Source organism: Eptatretus burgeri, chromosome 12, assembly GCF_056783735.1.
Source record: "Eptatretus burgeri isolate ZD-2024b chromosome 12, Ebu_testis_v1, whole genome shotgun sequence".
In the NCBI taxonomy this organism is placed as follows: Eukaryota; Metazoa; Chordata; class Myxini; order Myxiniformes; family Myxinidae; genus Eptatretus; species Eptatretus burgeri.
Window position 1 is genome coordinate 48,968,548 of NC_140972.1, and position 12,087 is coordinate 48,980,634.

Genomic DNA, 12,087 nt, shown 5'->3' on the forward strand with positions numbered 1-12,087 from the left:
ATGACATTCCAAGCACACATGACATGACATTCCAAGCATATGACATTTCAAGCACACGACAACATGACATTCCAAGCACACATATGACATTCCAAGCATATGACATTTCAAGCACACGACAAGATGATATTCCAAGCACACATGACATGACATTCCAAGCATATGACATTTCAAGCACACGACAACATGACATGACATTCCAAGCACACATGACATGACATTCCAAGCAAATGACATTTCAAGTACACGACAACATGACATTCCAAGCACACATGACATGACATTCTAAGCATATGACATTTCAAGCACACGACAACATGACATTCCAAGCACACATGACATGACATTCCAAGCATATGACATTTCAAGCACATGTCAACATGACATTCCAAGCATATGACATTTCAAGCACACGACAAGATGATATTCCAAGCACATATGACATGACATTCCAAGCATATGACATTCCAAGCACACGACAACATGACATGACATTCCAAGCACACATCACATGACATTCCAAGCATATGACATTTCAGCACATGACAACATGACATTACAAGCACACATGACATGACATTCCAAGCATATGACATTTCAAGCACACGACAACATGATATTCCAAGCAAACATGACATTCCAAGCATATGACATTTCAAGCACACGACAACATGACATGACATTCCAAGCACACATGACATGACATTCCAAGCATATGACATTTCAAGCATATGACATTTCAAGCACACGACAACATGACATTCCAAGCATATGACATTTCAAGCACACGACAACATGACATGACATTCCAAGCACACATGACATGACATTCCAAGCATATGACATTTCAAGCATATGACATTTCAAGCACACGACAACATGACATTCCAAGCACACATGACATGACATTCCAAGCATATGACATTTCAAGCACACGACAACATGACATTCCAAGCACGCATGACATGACATTCCAAGCATATGACATTTCAAGCAAATGACAACATGACATGACAAGCACACATGACATGACATTCCAAGCATATGACATTTCAAGCACACGACAACATGACATTCCAAGCACGCATGACATGACATTCCAAGCATATGACATTTCAAGCAAATGACAACATGACATGACAAGCACACATGACATGATATTCCAAGCAAATGACATTTCAAGCACACGACAACATGACATTCCAAGCACACATGACATGACATTCCAAGCATATGACATTTCAAGCAAATGACAACATGACATGACAAGCACACATGACATGATATTCCAAGCAAATGACATTTCAAGCACACGACAACATGACATTCCAAGCATATGACATTTCAAGCACACGACAACATGATATTCCAAGCACACATGACATGACATTCCAAGCACACGACAACATGATATTCCAAGCACACATGACATGACATTCCAAGCATATGACATTTCAAGCACATGACAACATGACATGACATTCCAAGCACACATGACATGACATTCCAAGCACACGACAACACGACATTCCAAGCACACATGACATGACATTCCAAGCATATGACATTTCAAGCACACGACAACATGACATGACAAGCACACGTCATGACATTCCAAGCATATGACATTTCAAGCACACGACAACATGACATTACAAGCACACATGACATGACATTTCAAGCACACAACACGACATTCCAAGCACACATGACATGACATTCCAGCATATGACATTTCAAGCACACGACAACATGACATGACAAGCACATATGTCATGACATTCCAAGCATATGACATTTCAAGCACACGACAACATGACATTACAAGCACACATGACATGACATTCCAAGCATATGACATTTCAAGCACACAACATGACATGACATGACATTCCAAGCACACATGACATGACATTCCAAGCACTCATGACATTACAAGCAAACATGACAACATAAAATTCCAAGCACATGACAAAGCATATGACATTCAAAGCACACATGACATCATAACATTCCAAGCATACGACTGCATTTACATCTTACCCACAGATATTCATAAACCATGGCATGTACCACAGCCTAAACCTCCATTGCCAAGCGAGAGTGGTGGAATGGTGGCAATTTTGAACAAACATGCCCAGATTGTACATCATTTAGAAAGCATTGATCACGGGTTATTTCACACCGACCATGCAATTTTCGACGAACAACGCAGTTTAAATAGAGAGTTCAACCGGTGGTGAAATTGTGCTGTTCAAGCGAAACTAAAAGGGGAAGAGTGGTGGACAATGGATCCTTTGAAGAATAAATTTGTGGTTTTAGAGGACATTAAATGGTGGAAATTGAATGAACCTTATATCCATTTATACTCGAGCAACAACCAATCATCAGCAATCTTGCTGGCACAATGAAGAGAGGGCAACACTGTGATTATAAAAGCTGATGGACACTGGTCGAACGCCTAATGAATGTGTCCGCGGCACACGGTGCTTCCTGCTGTAAATTCATAGTTTTCTGTGTCCTTTGCACCTGCATCCAAAATGTAAAAAAAGGAACAATCTATTTCAGGCATTGTTTAACCAGTTGTTAATAAGTAGGTAAAGCACGACACTTGAATGATGTGACATGTAAACATGCACTATCACTTCCGAGGCTGAAGTTTATTTATGGTGCAATTAAAGGATTTTTATACAATCGTCTCAACTCATGGAAGAGCGAGGTACCAAGACGGTAAAAAGGCACCGAACTTACTTGTAGTTGGATGCAGTCAACAAGGGTATAACGAAAGGAACAGGAGAGGAGAGGAGAGGACACAAAGAACCTGCAAGTAAGAGGGTTGGGTTCGATGGGATTCATGGGAGTAGAAACCCGAACAGTTTGCTCGGAAAGCAAAGGGGAAATCACTTGCTTGAACTCCAAACATTGAGAATATTGACATTTTGAAGGGTGGTCTGCCACCAACACGGGGTGACAGGCTATGCAGGGTCGGTTTGTGTGAATTTACAACAAAGAAAGAAACCATTGAAGGAAAAGAGCATTTTCTTTCAAAACATTTGTTTTTTTAACTTGTGTAGTTCAGACGGACGGTGTATGGTATGATAAATGTTTGTTGCATCGCTAAATGCTACTTGCTTCCCCCCCCCCCCCCGATTGTTTAATTTCATTTTGGGGGTAATCACAAGCCAGGTGTTAGCTTTGCGGCTTGGGTGGATAACTGGGGATCTTGGGGTTCTGAGTTCGAGCCCCATAGGCCACTGAATTAATACCAGGTGGGGTTGACTCAGCCTGTCATCTATCGATAATTCCAGCTGTGTGTCTGTGTGTCTGTGTGTCTGTGTGTCTGTGTGTCTGTGTGTCTGTGTGTCTGTGTGTCTGTGTGTCTGTGTGTCTGTGTGTGTGTGACCGCTGTTTCTCAACAACCACTGGTCCGATCTAATTGAAACTTGCCAGGTATATTGCTGGGGTCCTGAGGATGTGCCTTTTCAAGGTTTGATATTAATCCGACAAGTGCCTCCCAAGTTATGGCCATTTATTTACCAACCAATGACAAGACACGTTGTTGCGTGGGCGTGGCCGATGGGGGAAGGGAACCTCAACCGCGTTCCCCATTACGGGTTACAACGTACGGGCTTTCCGGAGAGTGATGACTTCGTGTATTCTAATAATTTTTCGATTTCTTATGCGCATTTATAGATAAACACAATGCCCCAAGTTATGATTGTTTTCATATTAGACGGTGCATAAATTTCGGTAACATCAGAGAGCTGGTGTGCTCCAAACCAGGAAGTAAATTTTTTTTCTCTCTTCTCTTCTCTTCTCTTTTTGTTTTTCCTTGCGACAACATTGCGAAAAGGCAAAATACGTTGGCGCAAATTGAATAATTGGCCATTAAAACTAAATTGCGAATAATCGTAACTGTGATATGCGAACTTCCGGGCCACGCACGTACGGGCACGCGAGAGCGAAGAAACGGCCTGTGTGGTTGTTGTTTGTTGCTCGCGGTTTGAATATTTATTTATTACATTTTTTTTTTTTTTACGGGCACGTACTAGTCCTTCCAAAGTCGGTAAAATGAGTACGAGTGAACTGGTGTAGGAGCACAGCATCAGCAGCACAGCCACGCCCCAACAAAATGATAGCTCCTGCAAGCCAAGCTGCCATACGCAAGATGAAGAAGATAAACATGTCACGTCACAGATTCATGAAAACAGATCATGATGCTTGATGAACAAGTCCTGGCAATTTATTATTACATCCGCCACTGAAGGTGAAGGAGGTGATGTTTTCACCACTTTCTCTGTCTGTTTGTTACTTGAAAAATCTTTGATTTTACAAGTATATTGGTCAGTCAGTTTTGTTTGTCTGTTAATCGCCTGCAGATCACAATTCCAAACCGATCGTCATGAACCTTTATAAGGTTGTAGAGGTCGTCTCAACTGAGAAGCTTATTGATTTTGAGGTCAAAGGTCATCTTGAGGTTACATTTCTAAAATCGTCAATTTTCATCCGATTGACTTGAAATTCGAAAAGGATTTATATTTCAGGTCGCTGAATTAAAACAGCCGATTATTTTTGAGCTCAAGTTTGTTTTATGCATTATCCAAGTGTCATGGTCTGCACAGTCTTCTTCTTCATTTGTTTGAATACAGGATGTCTCAAAAAGTTGAGGATGGATTAGGATGAAACTTGGTGGACAGGTTAGGTGTGTAACAAGGAAGAATTGATTCAATTTTGGTGAAGGAGAGAGAGAGAGACAGAGACAGAGACACACAGAGAGGGAGAGACGGAGAGACGGAGAGACGGAGAGACGGAGAGACGGAGAGACGGAGAGACGGAGAGACGGAGAGACGGAGAGACGGAGACGGAGAGACGGAGAGGGAGAGACGGAGAGGGAGAGACGGAGAGGGAGAGACGGAGAGGGAGAGACGGAGAGGGAGAGACGGAGAGGGAGAGACGGAGAGGGAGAGACGGAGAGGGAGAGACGGAGAGGGAGAGACGGAGAGGGAGAGACGGAGAGGGAGAGACGGAGAGGGAGAGACGGAGAGGGAGAGACGGAGAGGGAGAGACGGAGAGGGAGAGACGGAGAGGGAGAGACGGAGAGGGAGAGACGGAGAGGGAGAGACGGAGAGGGAGAGACGGAGAGGGAGAGACGGAGAGGGAGAGACGGAGAGGGAGAGACGGAGAGGGAGAGACGGAGAGGGAGAGACGGAGAGGGAGAGACGGAGAGGGAGAGACGGAGAGGGAGAGACGGAGAGGGAGAGACGGAGAGGGAGAGACGGAGAGGGAGAGACGGAGAGGGAGAGACGGAGAGGGAGAGACGGAGAGGGAGAGACGGAGAGGGAGAGACGGAGAGGGAGAGACGGAGAGGGAGAGACAGAGAGGGAGAGACAGAGAGGGAGAGACAGAGAGGGAGAGACAGAGAGGGAGAGACAGAGAGGGAGAGACAGAGAGGGAGAGACAGAGAGGGAGAGACAGAGAGGGAGAGACAGAGAGGGAGAGACAGAGAGGGAGAGACAGAGAGGGAGAGACAGAGAGGGAGAGACAGGGACAGAGAGACAAAGAGACAGGGACAGAGACAGAGAGACAGGGACAGAGAGACAGGGACAGAGACAGAGAGATAGGGACAGAGACAGAGAGACAGGGACAGAGACAGAGACAGGGATAGAGACAGAGAGACAGAGAGACAGGGACAGGGACAGGGACAGAGACAGAGAGACAGGGACAGAGAGACAACGAGAGAGACAGAGAGACAACCAAAATTATATATGGCATGATATTTCAATAATGCATTGGGCCTGATATGTTCTCGTGTATGAGGCATGCCGTGATGGAGGTTTACACCCCACCGAGTGCCCTTGTCGTTTTATATTTAATGTCAATGTACAAGATCAGAGAAAGTCATGGAAAGCAATCCGGAGGGTCTGGCGCACCTGAGTCCTTCAGGCCCCAGGTCCATGGAGAATCTCTCCGAAAGTTCCTTCTTACACCAAGTCTCCAGCGAGTCGGCCATGACCACAGCACTCTGTTACCATTCACAACGTCCAACCACAGTCACAACTCCAGCACCACTCACGAACTCCTCTTTGGGCCCCCTCGATCGTCCTTTCCGCGATCTTCTCAGGATTGCGTTTTAAATCTGAAACACATTATCTACTGTTACACCTCGACCTGCCATCTGGAGGCGATCAAACATCTTTTACACAAATAAACGTATTACTGGCAGTACAGTCGTCAGCTTCAATTCTCTAATAATTACAATAATTACATCTCTTCTTTTCGTAATTTTTAATGACTGGTGGATAAAGGTTTAACGTTTTTGTCGACGCCAAGTGTTAACAATAAGATAAGGATAAAATAAATTCTGGGAACAATTTTTAACAAAACGCTGAAGGCTCTACCTTGTACTACACCGCCATGGCCGTCATGAAGTGCTAAAATAAACTGATAAATTCTGGGAACAATGTTTAACAAAACGCTGAAGTCTTTACCTTGTATTACACCGCCATGGCCGTCATGAAGTGCTAAAATAAACTGATAAATTCTGGGAACAATGTTTAACAAAACGCTGAAGTCTTTACCTTGTACTACACCGCTATGGCCGTCATGAAGTGCTAAAATAAACTGATAAATTCTGGGAACAATGTTTAACAAAACGCTGAAGGCTTTACCTTGTACTACACCGCCATGGCCGTCATGAAGTGCTAAAATAAACTGATAAATTCTGGGAACAATGTTTAACAAAACGCTGAAGTCTTTACCTTGTATTACACCGCCATGGCCGTCATGAAGTGCTAAAATAAACTGATAAATTCTGGGAACAATGTTTAACAAAACGCTGAAGGCTCTACCATGTACTACACCGCCATGGCCGTCATGAAGTGCTAAAATAAACTGATAAATTCTGGGAACAATGTTTAACAAAACGCTGAAGTCTTTACCTTGTATTACACCGCCATGGCCGTCATGAAGTGCTAAAATAAACTGATAAATTCTGGGAACAATGTTTAACAAAACGCTGAAGGCTTTACCTTGTACTACACCGCCATGGCCGTCATGAAGTGCTAAAATAAACTGATAAATTCTGGGAACAATGTTTAACAAAACGCTGAAGGCTTTACCTTGTACTACACCGCCATGGCCGTCATGAAGTGCTAAAATAAACTGATAAATTCTGGGAACAATGTTTAACAAAACGCTGAAGGCTTTACCTTGTACTACACCGCCATGGCCGTCATGAAGTGCTAAAATAAACTGATAAATTCTGGGAACAATGTTTAACAAAACGCTGAAGGCTTTACCTTGTACTACACCGCTATGGCCGTCATGAAGTGCTAAAATAAACTGATAAATTCTGGGAACAATGTTTAACAAAACGCTGACGGCTTTACCTTGTACTACACCGCCATGGCCGTCATGAAGTGCTAAAATAAACTGATAAATTCTGGGAACAATGTTCAACAAAACGCTGAAGGCTTTACCTTGTACTACACCGCCATGGCCGTCATGAAGTGCTAAAATAAACTGATAAATTCTGGGAACAATGTTTAACAAAACGCTGACGGCTTTACCTTGTACTACACCGCCATGGCCGTCATGAAGTGCTAAAATAAACTGATAAATTCTGGGAACAATGTTCAACAAAACGCTGAAGGCTTTACCTTGTACTACACCGCCATGGCCGTCATGAAGTGGTAAGATAAACTGATAAATTCTCGGAACAATGTTCAACAAAACGCTGACGGCTTTACCTTGTACTACACCGCCATGGCCGTCATGAAGTAGTAAAATAAGCATGCAACAATCAAACAAACATAATGAAACAGCAAACCTTGATAATCACAGTTAAAATAGCGAAGCTGTCCAAAAATCACCGTCACGTGAATGTATGAAACAAGTTCGGTGAAACTACAAAGAAGGACGACGGATTCAATGAACGATTAAATTTGAACAATTCCGTTATTGGCAGTCGAGCAACTGAGATCGGCGAGAGCCGTCCACTAAACATGCCTCGTCTATCTATCCTGGGTTCTGTCTCTGGTGGAGTAACGCCAGTCCTCGAACCGCCATGTTTATGCGAAGCCAGCAGGGGGTGATGCATTTTGGAGCACGCCTTCATTCCGACGATGAGCTCACTCCCCCGTCTGCGTTTTACATTGTGGACGTTTAACACCCGAACTGTTTCTCTCATTGTGTGCGAAGGCCATTTTGTGCTCAACCCTGGCTAAAAAAACCACAGATGCAAGCACATACAAATTTATCAGAAAGAGGCCGTTTGGCCCGTCCCATCGATATTGTATCCATATTTCCCCCGTGCATTATTATCGATTTACCTGCAGACTATCATTACAGTTAAGATCCACATCGCATTTATTATAATCCATCACATCACGGCAGTTTCAACAAGAAGCGAATACTTCGATATCGCGTGGCTGGGGGAAGTAAAAGGTTAAGAATGATGAAACAATTTTGCAGTTATAAAATTTAAATGTAGACATGGTGAATTAGAATGAAGATGGGAAGAGTTGTGACGTTGGACAAATTTCTATTTATAGTCCTCAGATCAAAGGGACGTACGAGGCCATAAATGTGACAGAAGACACAGGACAGAATAGCCAATAATATAACAGCGCGATGTCGCCGCACTGTAAAAAAACGTACATACAAAAAATAAATAAACTTACGTGCAAAAAAAATAATAAACGTACGTGCAAAAAAATAATAATAAACGTACGCGCAAAAAAAAAAATAATAATAAACGTACGTGCAAAAAATAATAATAAACGTACGTGCAAAAAATAATAATAAACGTACGTGCAAAAAAATAAAATAATAATAAACGTACGTGAAAAAAAACATAATAATAAACGTACGTGCAAAAAATAATAATAAACGTACGTGCAAAAAAATAAAATAATAATAAACGTACGTGCAAAAAAGAATAATAAACGTACGTGCAAAAAAATAAAATAATAATAAACGTACGTGCAAAAAAAAACATAATAATAAACGTACGTGCAAAAAATAATAATAAACGTACGTGAAAAAAAATAATAATAAACGTACGTACAAAAAATAATAATAAACGTACGTACAAAAAAATAATAATAAACGTACATACAAAAAATAATAATAAACGTACGTACAAAAAAATAATAATAAACGTACGTACAAAAAAATAATAATAAACGTACGTACAAAAAAATAATAATAAACGTACATACAAAAAATAATAATAAACGTACGTACAAAAAAATAATAATAAATGTACGTACAAAAAATAATAATAAACGTACGTGAAAAAAAAATAAACGTACGTACAAAAATATAATAATAAACGTACGTACAAAACCACCCCCCAAAAAACAATGAAGAACGACAGTTACAACGCTGCGCGTCAACAACTTACGGAACAGGAAGATTATCACTTCTGTTCAGAAAATCAACTTCTGGCATCACACAGAAAACGATTCAGCACAAAAAACTTCGCTTTTCCGCATTAACCCCGCCCACAATACACCCGGCAATCTCCGCCCACAATACACCTGGCAATCTCCGCCCACAATACACCCGGCAATCTCCGCCCACAATACACCCGGCAATCTCCGCCCACAATACACCCGGCAATCTCCGCCCACAATACACCCGGCAATCTCCGCCCACAATACACCCGGCAATCTCCGCCCACAATACACCCGGCAATCTCCGCCCACAATACACCCGGCAATCTCCGCCCACAATACACCCGGCAATCTCCGCCCACAATACACCCGGCAATCTCCGCCCACAATACACCCGGCAATCTCCGCCCACAATACACCCGGCAATCTCCGCCCACAATACACCCGGCAATCTCCGCCCACAATACACCCGGCAATCTCCGCCCACAATCCACCCGGCAATCTCCGCCCACAATACACCCGGCAATCTCCGCCCACAATACACCCGGCAATCTCCGCCCACAATACACCCGGCAATCTCCGCCCACAATCCACCCGGCAATCTCCGCCCACAATTCACCCGACAATCTCTGCCCACAATCTACCCAGCAATCTCCGCCCACAATTCACCCGGCAATCTCTGCCCACAATTCACCCGGCAATCTCCGCCCACAATACACCCGGCAATCTCCGCCCACAATTCACCCGGCAATCTCCGCCCACAATTCACCCGGCAATCTCCGCCCACAATCCACCCGGCAATCTCCACCCACAATTCACCCGGCAATCTCCGCCCACAATTCACCCGGCGATCTCCGCCCACAATATACCCGGCGATCTCAGCCCACAATCCACCCGGCAATCTCCGCCCACAATACACCCGGTAATCTGCGCCCACAATACACCCGGAAATCTCCGCCCACAATTCACCCGGCAATCTCCGCCCACAATCCACCCGGCAATCTCCGCCCACAATATACCCGGCAATCTCCGCCGACAATCCACCCGGCAATCTCCGCCCACAATACACCCGGCAATCTCCGCCCAGAATACACCCGGCAATCTCCGCCCACAATACACCCGGCAATCTCCGCCCACAATACACCCGGCAATCTCCGCCCACAATACACCCGGCAATCTCCGCCCACAATACACCCGGCAATCTCCGCCCACAATACACCCGGCAATCTCCGCCCACAATCCACCCGGCAATCTCCGCCCACAATACACCCGGCAATCTCCGCCCACAATTCACCCGGCAATCTCCGCCCACAATACACCCGGCAATCTCCGCCCACAATCCACCCGGCAATCTCCGCCCACAATTCACCCGGCAATCTCCGCCCACAATTCACCCGGCAATCTCCGCCCACAATACACCCGGCAATCTCCGCCCACAATTCACCCGACAATCTCTGCCCACAATCTACCCAGCAATCTCCGCCCACAATTCACCCAGCAATCTCTGCCCACAATTCACCCGGCAATCTCCGCCCACAATACACCTGGCAATCTCCGCCCACAATTCACCCGGCAATCTCCGCCCACAATTCACCCGGCAATCTCTGCCCACAATCCACCCGGCAATCTCCACCCACAATTCACCCGGCAATCTCCGCCCACAATTCACCCGGCGATCTCCGCCCACAATATACCCGGCAATCTCAGCCCACAATCCACCCGGCAATCTCCGCCCACAATACACCCGGTAATCTCCGCCCACAATACACCCGGAAATCTCCGCCCACAATTCACCCGGCAATCTCCGCCCACAATCCACCCGGCAATCTCCGCCCACAATATACCCGGCAATCTCCGCCCACAATCCACCCGGCAATCTCCGCCCACAATACACCCGGCAATCTCCGCCCACAATACACCCGGCAATCTCCGCCCACAATCCACCAGGCAATCTCCTCCCACAATACACCCGGCAATCTCCGCCCACAATTCACCCGACAATCTCTGCCCACAATCTACCCGGCAATCTCCGCCCACAATTCACCCGGCAATCTCTGCCCACAATTCACCCGGCAATCTCCGCCCACAATACACCCGGCAATCTCCGCCCACAATTCACCCGGCAATCTCCACCCACAATTCACCCGGCAATCTCCGCCCACAATCCACCCGGCAATCTCCACCCACAATTCACCCGGCAATCTCCGCCCACAATTCACCCGGCGATCTCCGCCCACAATCCACCCGGCAATCTCCGCCCACAATATACCCGGCAATCTCCGCCCACAATCCACCCGGCAATCTCCGCCCACAATTCACCCGGCAATCTCTGCCCACAATCCACCCGGCAATCTCCACCCACAATTCACCCGGCAATCTCCGCCCACAATTCACCCGGCGATCTCCGCCCACAATATACCCGGCAATCTCAGCCCACAATCCACCCGGCAATCTCCGCCCACAATACACCCGGTAATCTCCGCCCACAATACACCCGGAAATCTCCGCCCACAATTCACCCGGCAATCTCCGCCCACAATCCACCCGGCAATCTCCGCCCACAATTCACCCGGCAATCTCCGCCCACAATTCACCCGGCGATCTCCGCCCACAATATACCCGGCAATCTCCGCCCACAATCCACCCGGCAATCTCCGCCCACAATACACCCGGCAATCTCCGCCCACAA

At 45.6% G+C, this 12,087-nt stretch overlaps 1 protein-coding gene across 4 annotated transcripts in view; it reads right to left on the reverse strand.

Annotated features, from left to right (window-relative positions):
* The window catches only part of TRIP4 (thyroid hormone receptor interactor 4), a 43,374-nt gene extending 35,348 nt beyond the window's left edge, over window positions 1-8,026 (reverse strand). The window contains exons 1-2 of one of the 4 annotated variants that reach the window (XM_085850451.1): window positions 8,008-8,026; window positions 5,931-6,136 (exon numbers count right to left, since the gene is read on the reverse strand). In XM_085850451.1, coding sequence (XP_085706577.1) covers window positions 5,931-6,010 — 80 coding nt within the window. In that variant the 5' untranslated portion in view covers window positions 6,011-6,136; window positions 8,008-8,026. Of the gene's footprint in view, window positions 1-5,930; window positions 6,250-6,398; window positions 6,418-7,828; window positions 7,847-8,007 lie in introns of those variants that run through there. The other 3 variants (XM_085850450.1, XM_085850449.1, XM_085850448.1) reach the window with 3 other exon arrangements.
* Between the last annotated feature and the right edge of the window lie 4,061 nt (window positions 8,027-12,087).